The 25,215-nt window shown below is 41.5% G+C and overlaps 1 protein-coding gene and 1 long non-coding RNA gene across 3 annotated transcripts in view; one reads left to right on the top strand and one right to left on the bottom strand.

The window, feature by feature from the left end:
* LDLRAD3 (low density lipoprotein receptor class A domain containing 3) overlaps positions 1–25,215 on the top strand; it is a 204,357-nt gene that overhangs the window by 53,636 nt on the left and 125,506 nt on the right. For both annotated transcript variants that reach the window (XM_072985951.2, XM_020814118.3), the window contains exon 2: positions 16,583–16,729. In XM_072985951.2, coding sequence (XP_072842052.1) covers positions 16,583–16,729 — 147 coding nt within the window. The remainder of the gene's footprint in view (positions 1–16,582; positions 16,730–25,215) is intronic.
* On the bottom strand, positions 16,248–22,933 carry LOC140702635 (uncharacterized). The gene is made up of 2 exons (XR_012081869.2): positions 19,671–22,933; positions 16,248–19,323 (listed from the first exon to the last, which is right to left on the bottom strand). It is a non-coding gene; the product is annotated as an uncharacterized LOC140702635 (long non-coding RNA).

Here is a 25,215-nt window from a genome sequence, read left to right on the forward strand (position 1 = left end):
ACTGGGCCTTGTGCTGGTGCAAGAAATGCTGGCAGCCTTGTGTGAGCTCTGAAAACGCCCCACCATTTGTGAAAGGAAGCAGCAAGATTTGAATGCAGGGACTAAGAAAATCAGTGAACAGCACATCTCAGTTTTAGTTGTTTCATTTTATGCTGTCATTGAAAGGTGGAGAATTTCAAGGAACCTGGGACCAGATTTCCACCCCCAGGCCCCCGTATGCAGGCAGACCACAAAGAGGCAGCAAATACAAACAGGAAGTGCTGGGATGGGCACTTGTGGGCCTTTTTGTTTGCTAGCTTGTTTATATATTTAATTTGGGGATGTACAGTATTTTGTGTTTAGTCGTTTAGTCGTGTCCGACTCTTCGTGACCCCATGGACCAGAGCACGCCAGGCCCTCCTGTCTTCTACTGCCTCCCGGAGTTGTGTCAGGTTCATGTTGGTTGCTTCGCAGACACTGTCCAGCCATCTCATCCTCGGTCGTCCCCTTCTCCTCTTGCCATCACACCTTCCTAACATCAAGGTTTTTTCCAAGGACTCTTTTCTTCTCATGAGATGGCCAAAGTACTGGAGCCTCAGCTTCAGGATCTGTCCTTCAAGTGAGCATTCAGGGTTGATTTCCTTTAGAACTGATAGATTTGTTCTCCTTGCAGTCCAGGGGATTCTCAAGAGCCTCCTCCAGCACCACAATTCAAAGGCATCAATTCTTCGGCGGTCTGCTTTCTTTATGGTCCAGCTCTCACTTCCATACATCATGACAGGAAAAACCATAGCTTTGACTATTCGGACTTTTGTTGGCAAGGTGATGTCTCTGCTTTTCAAGATGCTGTCCAGATTTGTCATCGCTTTCCTCCCAAGAAGAAGGCGCCTTTTAATTTCAGGGCTGCTGTCTCCATCTGCAGTGATCATGGAGCCCAGGAAGATAAAATTTGACACTGCCTCCATATCTTCCCCATCTATTTCCCAGGAGGTGATGGGACCAGTGGCCATGATCTTAGTTTTTTTGATGTTGAGTTTCAGACCGTTTTTTGCACTCTCCTCTTTCACTCTCATTACAAGGTTCTTTAATTCCTCCTCACTTTCTGCCATCAGAGTGGTATCATCTGCATATCGGAGGTTGTTGATATTTCTTCCGGCAATCTTAATTCCGCCTTGGGTTTCTTCCAGTCCAGCCTTCCGCATGATGTATTCTGCATATAAGTTAAATAACCTGGGGGACAATATACAGCCTTGCCGTACTCCTTTCCCAATTTTGAACCACTCAGTTGTTCCATGACCAGTTCTAACTGTTGCTTCCTGTCCCACATATAGGTTTCTCAGGAGACAGATAAAGTGGTCAGGCACTCCCATTTCTTTAAGAACTTGCCATAGTTTGCTGTGGTCCACACAGTCAAAGGCTTTCGCATAGTCAATGAAGCAGAAGTAGATATTTTTCTGGAACTCTCTGGCTTTCTCCATAATCCAGCGCAAGTTAGCAATTTGGTCTCGAGTTCCTCTGCCTCTTCGGAATCCAGCTTGTACTTCTGGGAGTTCTCGGTCCACATACTGCTGAAGCCTACCTTGGAGGATTTTGAGCATAACCTTGCTAGCGTGTGAAATGAGTGCAATTGTACGGTAGTTGGAGCATTCTTTGGCACTGCCTTTCTTTGGGATTGGGATGTAGACTGATCTTTTCCAATCCTCTGGCCACTGTTGAGTTTTCCAAACTTGCTGGCATATTGAATGTAGCACCTTAACAGCATCATCTTTCAGAATTTTAAATAGTTCAACTGGAATGCCATCACCTCCACTGGCCTTGTTGTTAGCCAGGCTTTCTAAGGCCCACTTGACTTCGCTCTCCAGGATGTCTGGCTCAAGGTCAGCAACTACATTGTCTGGGTTGTCCGGGATATCCAAATCTTTCTGATATAATTCCTCTGTGTATTCTTGCCACCTCTTCTTGACGTCTTCTGCTTCTGTTAGGTCCCTCCCATTTTTGTCTTTTATCATGTTCATCTTTGCGCAAAATGTTCCTCTAATATGTCCAATTTTCCTGAACAGATCTCTGGTCTTTCCTTTTCTGTTATCTTCCTCTATTTCTTTGCATTGTTCATTTAAGAAGGCCCTCTTGTCTCTCCTTGCTATTCTTTGGAAGTTGCATTCAAGTTTCTGTAACTTTCCCTATCTCCTTTGCATTTTGCTTCCCTTCTCCTCTCTGCTATTTCTAAGGCCTCGTTGGACAGCCACTTTGCTTTCTTGCATTTCCTTTTCTTTGGGATGGTTTTCGTTGCTGCCTCCTGGACAATGTTACGAGCCTCTATCCAAAGTTCTTCAGGCACTCTGTCCACCAAATCTAGTTCCTTAAATCTGTTCTTTACTTCCACTGTGTATTCATAAGGGATTTGGTTTAGATTATACCTGAGTGGCCCAGTGGTTTTTCCTACTCTCTTCAGTCTAAGCTTGAATTTTGCTATGAGAAGCTGATGATCAGAACCGCAGTCAGCTCCAGGTCTTGTTTTTGCTGACTGTATAGAGCTTCTCCATCTTTGGCTGCAGAGAATATAATCAATCTGATTTCGATATTGCCCATCTGGTGATTTCCATGTATAGAGTCGCCTCTTGTGTTGTTGGAAAAGAGTGTTTGTGATGACCAGCTTATTCTCTTGACAAAACTCTATTAGCCTTTGTCCTGCTTCGTTCTGAACTCCAAGGCCAAACTTCCCTGTTGCTCCTTTTATCTCTTGGCTCCCTACTTTAGCATTCCAGTCCCCTAGAATGAGAAGAACATCTTTCTTTGGTGTCAGTTCTAGAAGTATTTTAACTTTATGTATTTTAATTTGTCGACTTTTTCTTGTTAAAAAACGAAAACATTCAATGGGGGCCTTGTGGGGGATGCTCGGGGCCCCTAAAATGTCTGGTTGCATTTTGCCTGCCCTGATCTCATTAAAACCAAAGGGAATAAACATTTATGTTTCTTCAGAGGACATAGTCTCTGATATAAAGCCAGTGTTTTCTGAGACTGCTATGGTGGAATATGGCCCTAGTAATTTTACCTATTATTGTAGTATAAAACAAAATTCTGCAAGGTAGAAATAAATTTTACGAGTAATGGGCTATGCTTTTAATATGGGAAGGTGAGAAATTAATATGGCCTTTTGTATTTAATGAATTATTATCAACATTCGTATTATTAATGTTGATTTTTTATAAAAATAATAAAGGTAGTAATTTTCCAAGTGTGATATGATACTGTGTTTTAAGACCATGCTGTGAGATCATGTATTCCCACTCCATGAAATGTCAACCATTTCTTTCTTTGGTTAGTATTATGTATAAATAAAGCTGTTAAATGCAACCTTGAGTATAGTTCTTAGTTGTAATTTTCCTCTGCCTGACGTGCGTTTGAAGGTAATCCATGAATAAGGAATTGGGAAAATCGTGCACTCCAATAAATCTTGAGCAATGGGGAAGTTGTGTGTCTTAGAACAAGTTCTAGTGCTGTTTATGGCTCAAAACTTTATTTAAGGCAAAGTGGGGTTAGATAAGTAAATATGCCTACAGATAAGGAGTGGATTGTAGTAAAAGTAACTATATTCCCAAAATGAGTTTTAACTTCAACAATTCATAGAGCCTGGCCATGAGAAGCTGTTCCTTAGAAACAAATGCATGTATGTCACATTACTTACTTATGCACAGAATACCCGACAGTACAGTGGTGCCTCGCATAGCGATCGCTTCGTTTTACGATGAAATAGCTTTGCAACGCATTTTTGTGATTGCAAAAGCGATCGCTTTGCGATGTTCCCTATGGGGGAATTTCTCTTTGCGATGATCGGTTCCTTGCTTCGGGCACTGATATCGCAAAGCGATGATTTTTTAACAGCTGATCGGCGGTTTCAAAATGGCCGCTGGGTAAACAAAATGGTCGCCCACTATGTTTAGCAACTGATTCCTCGCTTTAGAGGCACCGAAAATGGCAGCGCTATGGAGGATGTTCGCTTATTAATAATCCATGTACTTCATAATTTTTACATTATTTAAAAACAACAGTAATAAATCTGTAAATTTGCTTCTATTCTCTAACCATGTTATTTGTCTGACCTTATATAACAATTCACGGATCCTCAACACTATGTCCTATGAATTCTTGTACAGTTTGAAAGTTTATCCTAATGGTTTGAAGAAACTTCCCCACCTGCAATTTTCATCCGTTTTGTTTTGTCATATCTTCTGAAGCAACAGAAGTCGAGATTGCTCCATGTTCTGTATAGACCTTAGCCAACCAGCACCTCTCCGGATGTGTAGCTCTTCCTTTGCCAGGTCTGCCAGTGGGAATGACAGGAGTTTTAGTCCAACAGATTGAAGGGCTTTAGATCTGCATGTTTTAGTGAGAGCAGTGAAAGAGCCTGCCAAGAGAGAGATTTGGCTCTCATGAGTTATGTTGTGGTATGTTTTGTTGTGCTTTTTTGGAGGAGGTACAGGTGAGATCAGTGGCATCTATACCTTTTGATGTCTTGTGCATCAGAGGTATGGTTGTTTAGTATATCTTACCCCCCTGCCCACCCCCCCGGTCCTTGGTTGGCTTGTAAAAACACATTTTTATTTGGATAACGTGCAGCCTTTCTGTCAGGCAGCTTATTTTCTGTTCCATGGTGATAGAAATATCCTTTTAGGCAACTGTATTAAGCTAGTGTCTTATATAAGCAGGAAACCTCCAGCCTTCCCAACTACTACAGCCATTTTGGTTTGGGTTGAGCTTTATATTGGTTTGCTGCCATCTGTAGCCTCCATGAAAACCTATTTTGCATTGAAACATGTTCTCTGTTTTATCTGGTCTATTTAAGAGGCCTTGTGAGCTTTGTATATTTTTTTTTCCTCTGTCCAAGTAGAAGCAACAGCTGCTGTGGAAACAGCTAAGACCTGAGGCTGGAGATTTCATCAAGAATCCCCAACTTGAATCCCAGCCATGCAGTTTTTAGTGGGATTAAACAAGGCAGAATCATCCATGGGTTTAATGATTCTTGGAGGTATTGTGGAGATTTTACAATAATTACATGCCATTGAGTCAGTTCTGACTTATGTGGATCCTTTCAATGGTTTTCTAGTTATAGAGCATTTATTTTGGCAGTGCGTATGTGTCTTGAACCAGGGGTCCCCAGCCTTGGGCCTCCAGATGTTCTTGGACTTCAACTCCCAGAAATCCTGGCCAGCAGAGGTGGTGGTGAAGGCTTCTGGGAGGCCGAAGGTTGGGAGCCACTGTCCTGGACTGTGTGCTTTGCCCAAAGCTACACAGGCTGGGGTTTTTTTTTACCTCTGATTCATTGAGCTATTTGGCCAGTGGAGATTTTGTAAAGGGTGTATAATGTGTCAGCACATTGGAGGAAACATTCAGAAAGCATATAATATGGGTTTGGAATTTTGAATAAATCCCTAGGGCAGAGTTTCAAATGCAGCCACCTTTGAGATAAAATATGAGTGTGATGTAACCCAGAGGTTGTCAACCCCCAGTCCGTGGCCCAGTGCTGGTCAGTGGACTGAGATGGACCGGGCCACGGAGACAGACCTCCCCCCGCACACACTCCCCTCCCCCCACTGCTTTGCGTATGCGTGCGTGTGCCAGTGCCAGCGTGAGCACTCCACCATCCTTTCATACATGCACCCGTGCGAAGGGATGGACCGGCGAGTGGGCCTGCAGGCATTCCTGTGCATGTGCAAAGTGGTGGGGGAGCACTCAAACTGGCGCTGGCAGGCAGGCACGCACTCCCCCACCACTTCACACATGCACCTGAGAGTGCGCATGTGCCGGAGGGAACTGGGGGGTGCCCCGCCTTCCTCAGAGGCTCATCCTGTCCACAGTCCCAAAAAGGTTGGGGACCACAAATGTAGCCCACGAACTGAAGGATATATGTTGAAATAATTTGGAAGGTAACAAACACACTTAAATTGTTTTAGGTGTCCTGACTCACATTTGTGTTCTGACGTATCAAATCTTTGTTGCGTTTTCTGTTCTGAAAATTTATCCCATGAAAATTCCAACCATATTCTTTCAATTTGATGGAAGGGAAAGGTCATTCAAATACAATTTTGGGGGACGAGAAATGCCAGAGAAATTCTCATGGATAAGGCTCAAGATTCTTCTACCTACCCTACATATTGGTAGGATATTGTGTAAACTTATGGGCATTCGTTGTACAGTGTATTTGTATGTTTTAATCTGCTAGCATTATGTTTGGCACCATGCTCAGGTATATTATACGATTTGTACTTATGGTTTAATCTTGTGCAAGTTGAGTGACCAAAGCAGTCAAAACAACAATAAAGCATTCATTGTACAGTCATATCTGTGATGGCTTAAAGCCTTCTTAGCTTCTCACACTCTAACTAAAGTCCAGGGAAAAACACTGCACGTTGCTCCTTCTACAGAGTTTTTTCAGGTCAGGCAGCGTGGGCAGTCAGAGAAGATAACAGCATGGTAAAGAGGTAGGTATTAGAAGGAAAAACAAACAAATACAGCACCCTCAGTCACTTTGCCATGAAAGTTCAAAATGTCACTAAAATAAATTCTAAAGGGCCTGACAATAAAATTGAAGGCTTTTCCTTGGAGAAATAAAAGTCCTTGAGAATATGGATGACAAATTACTGTATTTTTCATTTATAACATGCCCCCATTTATAAGATGCCCCCCGCCACTTTTCTAACCCCAAAATTAAGAAAACAGCTTTGAGGATTCAGCCTCTGGGCTCAGAACATTGGACATTTTGTCTCTGTTGAATCTTGAGCCTACAGGCTCCACCTTCAAGGAGGTGTGTTCCAGTTGTTTGTTCAGGGTCAGCTGACGTCAGTTCCATAAGGCTCCTGATTGGAAGAAGCAAAGTCTCCTGACTATAGGAAATTAAGCCTCATGACTGAAGGAAGCCTGTTTGCAAAGGAAGGTATGTGCCGTTTTGGTTTCTCCTCAGTGATCTCAGCTTACTTCCGTGTAAAAGACACCCTTCAATTTTTAGTGTAATGATTTTAGGAAAAAGTAGCATCTTATAGACCGAAAAATACGGTATGACCCAGCATTACCTTCTCCTTTTCCCTGGAGCTGGAAACAATACCTGCCTCACTTTATCCTCCTGCAGCGCTTGCAGGAAAGTAGTTGTAATCATCCTTTGCTGAAAAGACAAAATGTCTGCAATGAGCCCTCTCAACTGTAACATTTGAAACACTTTGGGAAAGGTACTTAACCCTGAAAAAAAAATCGAGTGCCCAGCCTAAATTTCTCAAATCACATTTTTTCTTAGAAAGAACATATTTGAAATATCTCCCCTCCTTTTTGGGGGGGGGGGGCTGTCTCACCACCACCACCACCACAACTTACAAAAATTAACACAAGACCGACAGCACTACATAGGGAGCAAAAATAAAAAATACAATAATAATAATAATAATAATTTAAAAAGCAAGAATGCTAAAGAATGTGATGCTGTTGCCAATTGTAGTGTCAAGGTAAACCCCCTAAATGCTCACAAAAAAATTAACAAAGTTGGTCACTGCCACAGTTAGTTGCAATCTTAGTTTTGAGAAACAGTTGGAGAATTTCTTCTTCCATTGAAAAGGTTAAGTGAAATTGACCCCATAGTTTCTCTGCCCACAAGTACAGAGGATTCCAAGAGGCCATTTGTGAACGGCTGCAATTCTGGCAGAAGTGTTAACTTGGAGTAGGTGTATCACAAAGAAGAGGCATATGGGGAAAGTAACCTCTTGCTTCAGCAGGCAAATAGACTTGATGACTATTCAGCCACCTTCCAGCTTTAGTTTTACTGGAAAAAAATTACACATTGAGGGAAATTGGGCAATTCTTACTAGACAACTTTGTCATGTGGTCCAAATTACATTTCTTTGTTAAGGGTATGTAGACAGTGTGTGTTGTCTTGTGGTTCATGTTAAGTTTCTTTAGGAGTTAGCATTCTTCTCTTTTGTATTCCTTATACCTTGCTATTTTCTGGACATGTTCTTACATCTTAGGAAGATATGTATTGTTAATTTAGTTTCTCTTGCTTTTCATCTTAATTGTTGATTTGTGACAATCATGTTGCTTATCCAGATAGATAGATAGGTAGATACAGTGGTGCCTCGCTTAACGAGCGCACCGCATAAGGACGAAATCGCATAGCGATCCGTTTTTTCGGATCGCTAATGCGATCGCTTAACGTTTTTCTAATAGGGGAAAATTCGCTTTGCGAAGACCGGTAAGCGTTTCGCTTACCGATCTTCGCAAAACGAAGCCCGACAATCAGCTGTTCGGCGGCCAAAATGGCTGCCGGAAGCCCGGAAATGGCCCAAAATGGCCACGTGCAGCGTTTTCGCGCCCTCATTAAGCGAGGCGAGGGCGCGAAAATGGCTGCCGGACATTAAGAAGCTTCACTGAACGGTGAGTATTTGGCCCATTTGGAACGCATTAAACCATGTTTAATGCGTTCCAATGGAAATCCCTGGCCTGTTCAACGATGCTTCAGCATGTGTGTGTGTGTTGTGTTTAGTCGTTTAGTCGTGTCCGACTCTTCGTGACCCCATGGACCAGAGCACGCCAGGCCCTCCTGTCTTCTACTGCCTCCCGGAGTTGTGTCAGGTTCATGTTGGTTGCTTCGCAGACACTGTCCAGCCATCTCATCCTCGGTCGTCCCCTTCTCCTCTTGCCATCACACCTTCCTAACATCAAGGTTTTTTCCAAGGACTCTTTTCTTCTCATGAGATGGCCAAAGTACTGGAGCCTCAGCTTCAGGATCTGTCCTTCAAGTGAGCATTCAGGGTTGATTTCCTTTAGAACTGATAGGTTTGTTCTCCTTGCAGTCCAGGGGATTCTCAAGAGCCTCCTCCAGCACCACAATTCAAAGGCATCAATTCTTCGGCGGTCTGCTTTCTTTATGGTCCAGCTCTCACTTCCATACATCACGACAGGAAAAACCATAGCTTTGACTATTCGGACTTTTGTTGGCAAGGTGATGTCTCTGCTTTTCAAGATGCTGTCAAGATTTGTCATCACTTTCCTCCCAAGAAGAAGGCGCCTTTTAATTTCAGGGCTGCTGTCTCCATCTGCAGTGATCATGGAGCCCAGGAAGATAAAATTTGACACTGCCTCCATATCTTCCCCATCTATTTCCCAGGAGGTGATGGGACCAGTGGCCATGATCTTAGTTTTTTTGATGTTGAGTTTCAGACCGTTTTTTGCACTCTCCTCTTTCACTCTCATTACAAGGTTCTTTAATTCCTCCTCACTTTCTGCCATCAGAGTGGTATCATCTGCATATCGGAGGTTGTTGATATTTCTTCCGGCAATCTTAATTCCGCCTTGGGTTTCTTCCAGTCCAGCCTTCCGCATGATGTATTCTGCATATAAGTTAAATAAGCTGGGGGACAATATACAGCCTTGCCGTACTCCTTTCCCAATTTTGAACCACTCAGTTGTTCCATGACCAGTTCTAACTGTTGCTTCCTGTCCCACATATAGGTTTCTCAGGAGACAGATAAAGTGGTCAGGCACTCCCATTTCTTTAAGAACTTGCCATAGTTTGCTGTGGTCCACACAGTCAAAGGCTTTCGCATAGTCAATGAAGCAGAAGTAGATATTTTTCTGGAACTCTCTGGCTTTCTCCATAATCCAGCGCAAGTTAGCAATTTGGTCTCGAGTTCCTCTGCCTCTTCGGAATCCAGCTTGTACTTCTGGGAGTTCTCGGTCCACATACTGCTGAAGCCTACCTTGTAGGATTTTGAGCATAACCTTGCTGGCGTGCGAAATGAGTGCAATTGTACGGTAGTTGGAGCATTCTTTGGCACTGCCTTTCTTTGGGATTGGGATGTAGACTGATCTTTTCCAATCCTCTGACCACTGTTGAGTTTTCCAAACTTGCTGGCATATTGAATGTAGCACCTTAACAGCATCATCTTTCAAGATTTTAAATAGTTCAACTGGAATGCCATCACCTCCACTGGCCTTGTTGTTAGCCAGGCTTTCTAAGGCCCACTTGACTTTGCTCTCCAGGATGTCTGGCTCAAGGTCAGCAACTACATTGTCTGGGTTGTCCGGGATATCCAAATCTTTCTGATATAATTACTCTGTGTATTCTTGCCACCTCGTCTTGACGTCTTCTTCTTCTGTTAGGTCCTTCCCATTTTTGTCTTTTATCATGTTCATCTTTGCGCAAAATGTTCCTCTAATATGTCCAATTTTCCTGAACAGATCTCTGGTCTTTCCTTTTCTGTTATCTTCCTCTATTTCTTTGCATTGTTCATTTAAGAAGGCCCTCTTGTCTCTCTTTGCTATTCTTTGGAAGTCTGCATTCAAGTTTCTGTAACTTTCCCTATCTCCCTTGCATTTTGCTTCCCTTCTCCTCTCTGCTATTTCTAAGGCCTCGTTGGACAGCCACTTTGCTTTCTTGCATTTCCTTTTCTTTGGGATGGTTTTCGTTGCTGCCTCCTGGACAATGTTACGAGCCTCTATCCAAAGTTCTTCACGCACTCTGTCCACCAAATCTAGTTCCTTAAATCTGTTCTTTACTTCCACTGTGTATTCATAAGGGATTTGGTTTAGATTATACCTGAGTGGCCCAGTGGTTTTTCCTAATCTCTTCAGTCTAAGCTTGAATTTTGCTATGAGAAGCTGATGATCAGAACCGCAGTCAGCTCCAGGTCTTGTTTTTGCTGACTGTATAGAGCTTCTCCATCTTTGGCTGCAGAGAAGATAATCAATCTGATTTCGATATTGCCCATCTGGTGATTTCCATGTATAGAGTCGCCTCTTGTGTTGTTGGAAAAGAGTGTTTGTGATGACCAGCTTATTCTCTTGACAAAACTCTATTAGCCTTTGTCCTGCTTCATTCTGAACTCCAAGGCCAAACTTCCCTGTTGTTCCTTTTATCTCTTGGCTCCCTACTTTAGCATTCCAGTCCCCTAGAATGAGAAGAACATCTTTCTTTGGTGTCAGTTCTAGAAGGTGTTGTAAATCTTCATAGAATTGTTCAATTTCAGTCTCCTCAGCAATGCTGGTTGGTGCATAAACTTGGATTATTGTGATGTTGAATGGTCTGCCTTGGATTCGTATTGACATCATTCTATCATTTTTGAGATTGTATCCCATTACAGCTTTTCCCACTCTTTTGTTGACTATGCGGGCTACTCCATTCCTTCTACGGGATTCTTGCCCACAATAGTAGATATGATAATCATCTGAGCTGAATTCGCCCATTCCTGTCCATTTTAGTTCACTGATGCCCAGGATGTCGATGTTTATTCTTGCCATCTCCTGTTTGACCACCTCCAGCTTCCCAACGTTCATAGATCTTACATTCCAGGTTCCTATGCAGTATTCTTCTTTGCAGCATTGGATTTTCCTTTCACTTCCAGGCACGTCCACAGCTGAGCGTCCTTTCGGCTTTGGCCCAACCACTTCATTAGCTCTGGAGCTACTTGTACTTGTCCTCCACTCTTCCTCAGTAGCATGTTGGACGCCTTCCGACCTGAGGGGCCCATCTTCCAGCGTCATATCTTTTAGCCTTTTGTTTCTGATCATGGGGCGTTCTTGGCAAAGATACTGGAGTGGCTTGCCATTTCCTACTCCAGGTGGAGTAGGAAATGGCATAGCGAAGGTTAATCCGGAATGGATTAACCTCGCTATGCGAGGCACCACTGTAGATAGATAGATAGATAGATAGATAGATAGATAGATAGATAGATAGATAGATAGATAGATAGATAGATAGATAGATAGATAGATAGATCGATAGATCGATAGATCGATAGATCGATCGATCGATCGATCTTTTCAAATAAACTTTCAAGCCTGATTTTCAAATGAATTGCCATAAATTAATAGTTACATTGTTAAAACAGTTTTGTGTGTGTGCTTGTGCATGTGGACAGGGGGATGGGGAAGAGAGAGGGAAATGTTTTATTTCAATAAAAACATTGGTGACAGCAATGTCCTGTTGAAATAAAACTGTTTATTGCTTATATCCCATTTATGTCCTATTTATTTCAAAGAAATAAAATGCCAGTACAAACATATAATATCATACCACTTGATCAGTCAGTGTTTGATGGTTCACAGCTGAATGAATTCATGAGCTCCACTGAAATATGTTTTGTTTCAAGTGATTTCAGAGTCTGGCATATTATTTGTTACACCAAGCTGGTTTTTACAGGACAGACTCTGAGCTCAGAATCTTAACTCGTTCTTACCAGAAGACATTGACTTGAAGCATGGAAGAAAGAAATCACAGTAAGCGAGTCAGGGTGTGTCTGCATAAGCTGTTTTTCCTGAGAATGGTTGGTTTATTTCTAACCCATCTTGATAGAAGTCATTGATGACTACTTCTAGATTTTGACTGTGGGACAAAATGAGTGTCTTCTACCCATAAAGAGTGAATGGTTTCACGCTGTAAGTCTTCCCAGAGTGTGCAGAAACACCCCAAGGAGCATTGCCGACTTCCTTGGTTAGAAAAGATTTCACCCCACTGTTTGTAACAGCATTTTGAAGTGCCTCCCAGCCAGCGGGTCTTTTGTGATACAAAATGTTTGTAGGGTTTGAACCCCAACACCTTAAGTTTGATATTACAGTGGTTCTCCAGTTCTGGATACTGGAGTTCAGGCATTCCATTGTTACATTAAGATGAAATGGAAAGCATTTCTGTGAACAAATATGAATTACTGTACTTTGGTTTCTGCCTGTGGCAATCACCCTGCTTTGGCTCATGTGGTAGATTATTTGCATATACCAATGAGAGCTGTTGGGAGGCAGAGCCAAAGAAACCAGAAGGGAGGGGTGAGTCAAAGAAGAGGAGTTAGTCAGGAAGACAGGGAGTTAGAGAAAGATTGTGAGACAGTCTGACGTGAGAAGTCAGTTAGAGTCAGAGATGAGAGTCTGAAGTAGAAGTTTGTGAGAGATGGAGAGAATGGCGGAGTTAAGAGTTACAGAGAATTAAGAGTGAAACAGTTGGACAGTGTCATCGAAGAAACTAACATGAATTTGACACAACTCCGGGAGGCAGTGGAAGACAGGAGGGCCTGGCGTGCTCTGCTCCATGGGGTCACGAAGAGCCGGACACGACTAAACGACTAAACGACGATGACGAAGAGTGAAACAACTTATTATTAAACTACTGAATACTTTAAGTCTTTGAAGAGCCTGTTTATGTGATTTGTAACCAATAAACCTGTTTTGTTCAACGTTATTCACAGCTGGGACCTCAATCTGTCTAATTAAAGGTCAAAATGTGGCAGTGTAAAAGAGGGAACATGTCATGGGCCTCAGGCTAGTGAAATAACCTGGGGACACATAGGGGCGCTTCACACTGCCACCCTGTAGTTTTGGCAAGTAAATATTAGAGCATCGTGTAGCTGGACGTGAGTGTTTCCTAAGGAACTTGATAGCTTCAATAGTCAGCAGATGACATAAACGATAGCAGACAGGAGAATTTAAATTAGTCAAGAAGGATTATGGGAATATCAGACGAACATCAGTAGCTATGACAAAGTTGTCAGTAGTTATTCTTTTGTTTGCAAATGCTGTAAACTGTAGTGCTGAATTATTAGCAGAAAGTGATAAAGTGTGTTAAAATTCTTCTTATATCCAAAACAAAACAGGCTGCTTGATGAAGAATGGCAGAGCACATGGGGCTTAATAAATTGAATAGAAGTTCTTAGGATAGTATTATTTTAGGTGGGCTTTTTTGTTGCAGATATTATATATGTCCTTTTAAAAAATTGTTTTAAATCAGTTATTGCCCCCTCAATTATGTTCTTCTTAAGTTCTGAACTGACTGAATAGCTCAGTGCATTAGCCAGATGTTATTAGATTTCCCTACTGAGATAAAAGTCAGCCTGTGTAGCCTTGGACAAGCCGCACAACCCAAGGTTGCCATCAGAAGAAAGGAGTGGCAAACCATACCTGATATCTTGCAGTTGTGGCCAGGTATATATTGGAACCACAAAACGCAGCATTCACACCAGAATCAAAGAACATGAGAGACACTGCAGACTAAAACAACCAGAAAATTGGCAGTAGCTGAACATGCCCTAAAACAAACTGGACATGAAATTCTATTTCAAAATACTGAAGTACTGGACAACACCAGCAATCATGATGTCAGACTGCACAGGGAAGCCATTGAAATCCATAAACAAACAAAACTTCAACAGGAAAGAAGAAGGCCTGAAACTAAATCCGGCCTGGCGCCCCATTGTGAAAAATACAACCTGCGAAAGGTCAACAAACTCTTACACAGCCACAAGGGCCAGAGACCATTGCACAAAAAAGACCAGCAAATGACACCCATCAATCACAGTGACAGATAATCTCTTCCTCTCCCCCCTCCCTCATCACAACAAAAACATGCTGATCACCCTATCTCCTGAAAAAAGACAAAAGCCGTTCCCACAGCTATAAATACTATCCGACAAACAACAGAGCATGGACAGAGTTCCTACTCCAGTCCTCTGAAGATGCCGGCCACAGAGACTGGAGAAACGTCAGGAAGAACTACCTTCAGAACACGGCCAAAGAGCCCAAAAAAAACATAACAACCATTTTGATGTACTTTGTATCTAGAAGTACATGGAAGAAGTTGTCATAAGTCAAAGTTGACTTGATGGCATATAACAATAATTCTTAAATAATGCTTTGTGATATTTACAGAGATAATAATTGAGTCATAATCTGGGCTCTAGGTTTAATACATGTGGGGACAAACCTTAACATTGCATGTTTGATCATTTTGATTAGTTTATTAAGTTTTATTTCACTCCTTCACAAAGGGAGTTGATGCAGTGCAAAAATATTCTCAGTTTATTCTATATTTTATTTTTACTTATATATAAATCTGTATCTGTTTTAATTCTTTTGTAAGCAGCTTTAGCCTTTATTTTATTAATTATCTTTCAGTATGTCACATGGCAATTGTTTTAACTGAGTTTCATTAATTATTGCTGTAAGAACAGGTGCATAGTCAAATGTAGATCTTGCACTCAGATATTCTCCTGGATAAGAATTTAAGATATCATGTACAATATCTGTAGTTAAAATTGTAGAGAGCTGCTGCCACTCAAAATATCTAGTTCTGGACCAAGATTATCTTGGTTCAACATGCACAAATAAGTTCTGCCTGTCTTAGAACAAATAAGCTCAGTGTCAGAAGAAACTTGGTGTTACCCTTCAGAACAAAATCAGCAAATATAAGTTGCAGTTTATGGCAGTTAATTTTATGATGACATAAATGTTTAAGGCTTCTTATCTTTTAGTCAGCAGAAAAAGCACACACATTCAATAACCAGAGCAGGAACACGCAGGAAGTTTGTTTTGGAGACTCATGCTGACCTTTCAGTTTTCAGAAGCAGGTTATATGCATTAGAATCCAGATGTAATATTGACCCTAATCTTACTGCCTAGATACAGTGGTATAACACAAATAGTATAACTATTGTAGGTGAATTGCTTTAAGTTAAGAAGTCATCAGAGACATTATTGTATATTGTGACTCAGTGATTCCTTATTTTGGAGCATATCAGGCAAAACCAAAATAAGAATAAAAAATAAAGACAAAAATATTGTGGCACCTTAAAGACTAAGTGTTATATTTAAATGTGAGCTTTTGTGAACAAAATGATTTCCTCAGACATAAATATTTGCCATGTACTCCTACTCTTATGTCTGAGGAAGTGGATTTGTCCATAAAACCTCAGATTAAAATATAGCAGTTAGTCTTTAAGGTGCCACATTTTTGTCTTTTTTTAAAAACTTTTCTTTTGTTTTTGCCTCATATGCTAGCACAGACTCATAAGGCTACCTCTTCTAAAACTATTATTTTGGAGCAGCTAAGCAAGAGGATTTTAGCATTGAATGATATTTATTCTTTAACTTCCTTGTTAATGTTGAAAATGTTCTAGATACTTAGAAGCTTTTTCTGTAACTTAAATCAGAATATCCTGAGTCCAGTGTGAGTCTGAGAGCAGAACTGAGGTGAGATAGTCTTTATGGATTGTATATAATAATGTCCTATTGCAGTTAATGATAAACTGACATCTGATAGTTTTACAAAAATGAGTGAAAAAGATCAATAAATTTAATGAAATACGAGAGTACTTTATAAATGCCGTATTGTATAAAGGAAAGCTGAGACAAGAAATGTATTTTTGGAAGGGATTTTAAAAGATAAATGAAACATTTGTGTAAAATATATGTATGTATTGTGTTAATAGATGGTCCCTGTGGTGGATTGCTTTGCATCGTTTATATTTTTGTTTTTCTTATATGTAAACTAAATGTAATTAAAACAAGAAAAAATAATGTCCTTCTATTTGTGCAAGGCCTTGTGGTTTGATGGATTCCTTTGCTAATAGGAGGAGGGACAATTTTATAGGCATTGTATGAGTCTCTTGTAAATCATGGCAAAACGGACTATGCCAAATTTACCCCTTTTCACTGTTTAATTTGCCTGCCTGCCTTCCTGGGTTTTTTGTTTGTTTGTTTGTTTTGTTTTAGCTACACCTTGTTTTTGTACTTCCAGAGTGAAAGCTTCCCCCCTCCCCCAATATCTTACCATTGTGTACTTTCTCTTTTCTTGTTACAGAAGGGCAGCTGTTGCCTTGGAATAACTTCACAAATGAATGCAATATTCCTGGAAACTTCATGTGTAGTAATGGACGTTGTATCCCAGGAGCCTGGCAGTGTGACGGGTTGCCAGACTGTTTTGATGAAAGTGATGAAAAGGAATGCCGTGAGTATCCTCTGCTTGTTAGCTTTTCACATTTTGAATGGTAAGACTCAGCCATATAAAATCAAATAAGTTTCAGTGATGGACGTTCTGTACTATCATATTTCTGATAGGTTGTGTTGTCATTATGGGTCATCAAGTTACTTCTCTGAGTTAATGACCTCTGAATTAATGGCTTTCTTGAACTTGTCCCAACATGTCAACGGCCCCACACACGGGTGGCCATATGCTTGATCTGGTCTTTTCTACCGAGTGTAGCGAGCGTGGTCTGATGGTGACTGACCTTGTGTCAGTCCCCTTGTCATGGTCAAACCATTACCTGATAAAATGTAACCTCGCAATGGCACTTCCCCCCTGCAGGGAGCAGGGACCTATTTTGATGGTCCGCCCTCGAAGGTTACTGGATCCCATGAGATTCCAGGATACCATGAGAGGGATTCCAGCAGCACTGTCTGGCGCTCCTGTTGAAGTCCTGGTTGATGGTTGGTTCTCTGCCGCCACTAGAGCAGTTGACACGATCGCACCCAAACTCCCTCTCTGGAGTAGAGCTCGGCCAGGACCCTGGTATAGTCAGGATCTACGAGTGATGAAGCGAATAAGGAGACGGCTAGAGTGCATTTGGAGGAAGGAACTGATGGCTTACAATAAGATTGCTGTCAGGATCGCAACTAACCGTTACCTTGCCAAGGTAAAGGCTGCTAGAAGAGCTTACGTCGCTGACCGGATAAGCGAAGCTTCCAACCGGCAGGCGGAACTTTTCCGTATAGTTCGCGATCTATCTGGAATTGGCCAGGGTGAAGGGCCTCCTTCTATCATCTCACCTGACCAATTTGCAGTGTTTTTTAAATCTAAAGTGGAGGCCATCCGCTGTGACCTTTCGCTTTTTTAAATACAATGGATCAAGCAGAGATGTCCAGCGCTCCGTCCTGCCCGGTAATTCTCGATACTTTTCAGCCTGTAACATCAGAGCTGGTAGACAAGGCGCTTGATCGCTGTTGGGCCACCACCTCTTCTCTCGACCCTTGCCCGGCCTGGCTAATCAAAGCAGCCAGGCCGGTAACAACTGAATTGGCCACTGCAATAATTAATGGGTCAAGGAGACACTCATTAGGCCCATTAGAAAGAAACCAAATCTGGCGGCGGACGAAATTGGCAATTATAGACCCTTGCCACAAAGAGTGAGGTCCGCAGCTTGGGGATACATCTGGACCCGGCACTAACCATGGAAACCCAGGTGGCGTCCGTGGTCCGTTTTGCCTATTTTCATCTATGGCGGATTGCCCAGCTGCGACCATATCTTGATCGGGGGGCCCTCACTACTCTAGTCCATGCGCTCGTAATCTCGAGATTAGACCATTGTAACGCACTCTACGTGGGGCTGCCTTTGAGGCTCATGCAGAAACTCCAGATGGTCCAGAATGCAGCAGGCAGGGTTATTAGTGGCATGAGAAAATATCAGCACATCTCCCCCACTCTGGCTGCGCTGCACTGGTTACCTATTCGTTTCCGCATTGACTTCAAAGTATTAATGATTACATATAAAGCCCTAAACGGTTTGGGACCTCAATATTTGGCAGATCGCCTCCTCCCACCCAGATCTACCCGAGTCACCCGACATAGCCAGCAGGGACGGCTGAGGGGAGTGACGCCGAGGGAGGCCCGGAAGGAGAAAACAAGAAACTGGGCCTTCTCGGCGGTGGCTCCTTGGCTGTGGAACACACTTCCCACTGAAATTCGGCTGGCACCCTCGCTGGGTGTGTTCAAAAACCAACTAAAAACATGGTTATTCAGACAGGCCTCCCCCCCAGTCACCTAAGTTTCCCCCCCCTTTTTTTCTGGTTCTTAATGTTGCCATCTTGGATAGTACAGTGGACCCTTGACTTACAGACGGCTTGACTTACAGACTTTTTGATTTACAGACTTCTCTGGCCGCAAAATTTAGGTTTGACTTGCAGACTGAGATTTGATTTACAGACCAGAAAAAAACCAAAATGGAACAAAAACGGCCTGTTACGGGATTAATCGGTTTTCAATGCACTGTAGGTCAATGGAGACTTGACTTACAGACTTTTTGACTTGAGAACCGCCTTCCAATACGGATTAAGTTCTCAAGTCAAGACCCCACTGTATTAATTATAATTATGCTAGTTATTTTCTACATTGTTTTAATGTGTTTTAATTTTTGTAAGCCGCCCCGAGTAGACGTTGTCTAGAGGGGCGGGGTAAAAATTGAATAAATAAATAAATAAATAAGACTTTTAAAAGAGTCTGTCATTAATAGCCCTGCTGAGATCTCAGAGCTATGGTTTTACTGACTTAATTCATGTTTTGTTAGGTCTTCCCCTTTTCCTAATATTATCATCTTTTCCAGTAAATCTAGCTTTCCTATGATATGTTAAAAGTATGATAGCTACCATTTGGCTGTTTTAGCTTTTTGTGAGATTTTAGGCTGTTGATCTGGATCTCAATTATTTGTCTTTTTTTTTATTTTTTTGGTAAAGCTCTTCTCGAACATCACATTTTAAATTGATTCACTTTTTCCTTTTAGCTTTTTTCATTTGTATATATGAGAAATCCATCTTATCGAAGATCTTCACCTTCGTCTTATATGTTTTAGTTAGAATTAAGAAGTAGATTTTAATCCACAATAATTAATGTTGAAATAAATCTGTCAACCTTTAAAATGCCATGGTATTTTGCCTTTTCTCTCTTTAATTTTGCTTACATTTTAAGTGTCTTTCTTAGTTCCTCCATAAAAATGGTGACCGACTATGAAGAAATCAGAAGATTTCTATACATTGGTCAATCAAAATAAAAAAGGCAGCCAAGAAATCTAACAAACAATAAATCAGTTGACTTACTGTTCATTAGATTTCTTGGCTGAAGTTTCTATTTTGATTTACCAAGGTACAGACAATCTTCTGACTTCTTCATAGTTGGTCACCATTTTTATTGTCTTAATGTTCAGCTGTAATCTTGATTTCACACTTCTTTTCTTAACTGTCACGTGTAGTTGTTTCAAGTAATTGCTTTTTTCTTTTATTAATATAGTATTATCTGCATATCTTAAATTATTAATGTTTGTTCTACCAATTTTCAATCCTCCTTCATCTCAGTTTAAACCAGCTTTATACACAGTGTGTTCTGCTTATAGACTGAACAGACAAAGAGATAAAATGTAACTTTGTATTTACAGCTTGTTAACTATTTTGTTTCTTCACATTCTTTCTTAACCATAGCCTGTTGTCCAGAGTATGGGTTTTGCTTCAAGATAATCAAATGGCAACTTTCCCATTGACATATAAAATATAAAATAATCCACAGCTTTTGATTATCTATATACTCAGTCCATGAATCACTAACTTGACAATAATCTGTGAATCACAAACTGATTTTCTTCCAATATTCTTTGATATTACCTATTTGCAATATAAGGTTTAGTGCATCTTCCATTTCTAAATCCACCTTGAATATCTGGCATTTCTTGCACCAAATATTGTGAAAGTCTTTGTTGTAAAATATTAAATATCATTTTGCTTGCATGGGAAATAAATGTGATTGTCCTATAGTTTTTCCAGTTGTTGGCATCTTTGTTCTACAGAATTGAAATATATATTGAATATTTTCCATCTGTAGACTGTTCTTTCATGTCCATATTTGCTGGCAAATTCTTGTTAGGATTTTGACAAGATTCCAGCTCTGTAGCATGAAATAGTTCCTTTGGTGATTTATTTCTTTTCAGGCTACTGAATATGTATGTGATCATTGAGTGCTCATTTGCCCGCTCCAATGTCTTGATCCAGTAAGAGATCAAAGAAGGATTGATTTTTGCAGTATATTATAATAAATGGACACAATTCTTACCTCAGGAGTGTTATTTTTCTGGTTTTATTCACTGGTTTTATTCACTTTAATTCACAATGTGCACTGTGGTGAAGACAATCTGGAAACCACAGCAAATGGCACAGGCCCAATAAAAGAAAATAAATAATGGTCTATCAGTTAATGCCTATTTGCAACTAAAGCCAGATAACTTCCAAAGCCACAGAGAAATTTGTTGGAACAGAATATCATAACCATTCATAATAGGTTCATAAGTGTAAGTGAAACTGTTTGTTTTATTTCCAGTAGCAATATTTGCTTGCATTACAAAATGAACACTGCTCTTCCCAAAAGTTCCTTTCTACTTTGTATTGGGCTTGGGTGTATCTCTGGGACAAGAAGTTTTCAGGGCATTTGATTCATAAATGAAGGACTGGAGTGCAATGGGAAAAAAATTCCTTTCCTGGGGGTCCCAACATGTGGTGATGGTGCTCTGGTAGCCATCAAGGGAGATCTTGTGCTAAAGCATCAAGCAAACTTTCCCTCCTACTGCTACAGCCAAGTGAGTAGGGAAGCAAGCAGGTGGAGCTGATGGGAGACCTGGTGAGAAGGAAGAGATACTCTTGAACATTATACTCAAAATTCTTCAACAGTAAATCAGACAAATGGCATTGCATTGGTGGTTATGGAACAGCTCTGAGTCAAGCTGAGTGACTTCTTCCATCGCTGATCTAAATCCACCATAGTGAGTGACCTGTTTCAGACAGTAGATGCATTTATATTCAGTGGCGCCTCACTTAGCAACGTTAATCCGTTCTGGAAAAAACGTTGCTAAGTGATTTCATCGCTAAGCGATATTAAAAAGCCCATAGAAATGCATTAAAATGTGATTAATGCGTTCCTATGGGCTAAAAACTAACCTTTAAGCGAAGATCCTCTATAGGGGCGGCCATTTTCGGTGCCTCTAAAGCGAGGAAACACAGCGGGTGGCCATTTTGTTTTCCCAGCGACCATTTTGAAACCGCCGATCAGCTGTTAAAAAAGGGTTGCTTTGCCATGATTGCTTCCCCGCGTTCATCGCAAAGCGAAAAAAACCCATAGGGACCATCGCAAAGCGATCGCTTTTGTGATTGCAAGCGACGCACCACTGTACAGAGATGTACTTGTTTTCTGTCTTTTCCTCTCCTTAACAGCTTAATATGAAACATAAATAAGGCCCTTATCAGACAAAATTAATTGGAAAACTCCACACTTTTAATGTTGCTTTTGATTTTCCTTGTTTAGTAGGCGTCTCTGGTTCAGTGACTGTAAACAAAATGGATCATGCTTCTTCATGTCTTTATGCAACTATTTAAGCATCTGTTTATTCTTTTGTGACAGCATGGACGCCATGAATCTGTTCAGTGAGGATTCAGACTGATCGATGCTTTCATATGTCATGCTGCTTCTGATTAGAAGTAATTTTTCTTTGTTAGAAATCAAAAACAAGTCAGTTGTAACTACCTTGGTGTTAGAGAACAGGTTTAAAAAACGAATAACCCATTCAGAGTATTTGGAATGTGACACATCGCACTAGCTATAAAAGATGCATGGGAGGAGATGCCAGTGTAACACCATGTTTTTGTACAATTGCACTGGTATATCCATCAGTATTCTGTGATTCATAGAACCTATTTGCTGGCTTTGCAAGCTTTACAGCCGTACCACAAAGTACATGTTGTCTGTAGTTCTTATTGAAAGCAGATTGTTTGGATGAAATGTCCATCCAGCTTGTGAGGGCTGAACCTGAGAGTTTAATAACATTCCCTGATGAACTGTAGCTTGGATCTGGAATGCTCTTCTCCTTAATTTATTTGTCCCCTTTGTTATGCACGCACTATTTAGTCTCATTTTTGCAAAAAAAAAAAAAAAAAAAAGAGAGAGAGAGAGAGAGAGAGAGAGAGAGAGAGAGAGAGAAACCGCAGGTCAAACAAACACCATGTGTTTTGCAGAAATGTTCTCTTCAATTGTTTACCAATTAAACTCCATTATGTTGAAGCCACTACATGACAAAATGTTAGTTGTCTAGAACTGTGTGGCCCTCTTTGCCTGGCACGAAGGAATCAACATTAAGAGGGAGAGAGTGGTTTGGATTTCCTTTTGGGCTCACAGTTGTGTTTTAGATGAGCTGTGCTGGAATTGTCATTATGGTACTTGAGATCAGCTCTGGCCAACGGTTAGGTGCAGTTCAGGTTTTTCCTCTCCCTATACACAGTATTCAAGGCCAAAATCTTCTTAAACCTCCTAAAACAGGATTGTTGGTATAAATAAAAAAGAAATCACTAAGGAAAGTTTCCCCCTCCCTTTTCATATAATGGTGTGATTCCCTGAACATGCTGCCTCTTATTTCCACCCGTACCTACCACGAATAGGCATTTAGTAAAGAGTTGCCTCAACAGGACAGCAGGCTTTTTGAATGAAAACAAGTGACCACAGACTTCGTTCAGAATATTTTGTCAAGGAAATTGTGAGCTGATAATATTGATTATAGAACGCTTCACAAAGACCCCAGACACCAATTCTTCTAAAAATTAACAGAAAATGAATTTCTTCGTGTAAGTTGGGAACTTGCTTATCTTGAACACCTGTTCCTACAGAAACCACAGAATATCCTGTTATTCTCTATATGCGGGTCTGGAGCACCGAGCAACGGTTTGCAGCCCAGATGGCTGAGTTTGTGGTTAATATCGGCCAAACCATAGATATCCTGTGTATTTTGTTTCCTCTTGAAAAGTAACGGTTTGCTATCAAAATTAGAATAACCCAAGGCGGGGGAACTGCTCAAGAGTAATACTTAGAAAAACCAGCCCCTCTTGAACTCCTATAGGTAGAAGACTCTGTAGTCAAACCCCCTTACCTAATTGTCTGCCAATAGATATTTTTTGTAACCTTATTTCCTTGTGGTTAGAAGTAATAAAAGTTCTTTGCATTGTTTGATCGGGGTCCCTCGTGCCTGGGGGACCCGAATGGCCATTCGAAAATAAACAGCGCTTGTTCTCTCTTGAGTCTGTGTATGGTCAAATCTCATGCTTGCTGGTACAAGAGTGTTTTAACACTTCCAGATTTCTTTATGTCTGGTTCACAGAATGGTGGAGAATGCGGGCAGCACTTAAATTGGCTTAAGGAGGTGATTTCAAAAACCATTTTCTATCACCTCTCTGAGAATTGACTGAATGAGATTCTTAAGTTGTGGCTGATCAGGGGAGAGACAAGGGAGTTGCAGACCTCCCGCCGGCATCGTTCCTTTTTGAACGTGGAGGTCTCCTGCCGTGTCTGGTCTGCCAAACAGCCTGGCTCAGGATCTCATTCCCAGACTCAACAGACATCCCACCTGCCTGAGGGACCATCGGATCTTCAAAGGTGGTGGTGGTTTTGGTGAGTATTCTGAGGCCTGAAAAGATCTTGTTTTGGCGGCTTGAATGTGAGACTGTGTGTTCCACAACTGTTCCCGGGGTGGCCCAGGGTTCCTCTGTCTTGGTATTGGGAAGGGTGACAGCTAGGCTACCCGCAGCGTGAGTGTGTGATTGTGGTGTGATAGTCGCATTTGGAATTCATTAGAGTAAGGACAATAGAGAAAGTCCAGCCAGGGAAATGAGTATTCTTCCCGCAGGGCCTCTAATGACGGTCAGATTCCCTTGGAAATAGCCTTGAAACATTGGGATGTGTTAGGTAAAGGGAGGAAAAAGAAGGAATTGGTATGGATGTGCCAAACAATGTGGCCATTAGACAGGTTCCAGGGCATGGCCAACTGGTTGCCAGAGGGAACCTTTGATGAGCTGATCATTAGTAACTATCTGGATTTTTTCAGATACGTAGGTCCCAAAAAGGGACTATGATGCATTTTACATGAAAATGATCTTAGATGTGGTTCAGCATGTAAAGGGGGCAGGCTCTCCTGAAGGGAGAGAAGGAGGTTCAGGTAATGGGGATGGAAAGGTACAGGTCCCAGATTTTGTAGGAAGCAGTCCCCAAGTCAAAAGTTCTCCTAGCCACACTAGGACCAAGTTTGCTGTCCTCGTATCCAGATGTAATACAGGAGAAAATGCCCCTGTACCCCAAGGAGCCTATTCGGATCAAGAACAGTGTCAGGACTTGACTGTGGTTCTCTTGAATTTCTTAGCTGAAAGGGACTATTGGGTCTCAAAGAAAAAGGCACAGATTGTGGAAAGAAAGGTCCTTTCTAGGATTAATGGGCTTTTGCTGCCTCTGGATCTGGGAGCATGGGACATACATTCAACCCCTGTAGAATATTGCAAACAGCAGGAAAAGCCCGGGCTCCCACTCTGCCTAGCCAGAAAGAAGTGACAGCTGGAGTAAGGAAGCTGAAAGCATGCCTTACAGAGCCCCCAGAGCTCTGGCTTTCAGAAATTGGAGGATCCTATTGATTCTACATATGAAAAACAGGGTGTGGTGCTTGGCATCTTAGTCCTCCTCAAATCAGCAGGACCGGGAGTGGTGGGATATCTCAGCAAGCAGCTTGATGGCACAGCCAGGGGATGGTCAGCGTTCCTATGAATTGTAGCTGTTGTATTCATCCTGGTCACCAAGTAATTAAAGTTGACTATTGGAGGCAAGCTGGAAGTTGTGTCACACCATGCCATCCGAAATTTGCTATAATCCCGTGGCCA

Source organism: Pogona vitticeps, chromosome 1 (genome assembly GCF_051106095.1).
Source record: "Pogona vitticeps strain Pit_001003342236 chromosome 1, PviZW2.1, whole genome shotgun sequence".
In the NCBI taxonomy this organism is placed as follows: Eukaryota; Metazoa; Chordata; class Lepidosauria; order Squamata; family Agamidae; genus Pogona; species Pogona vitticeps.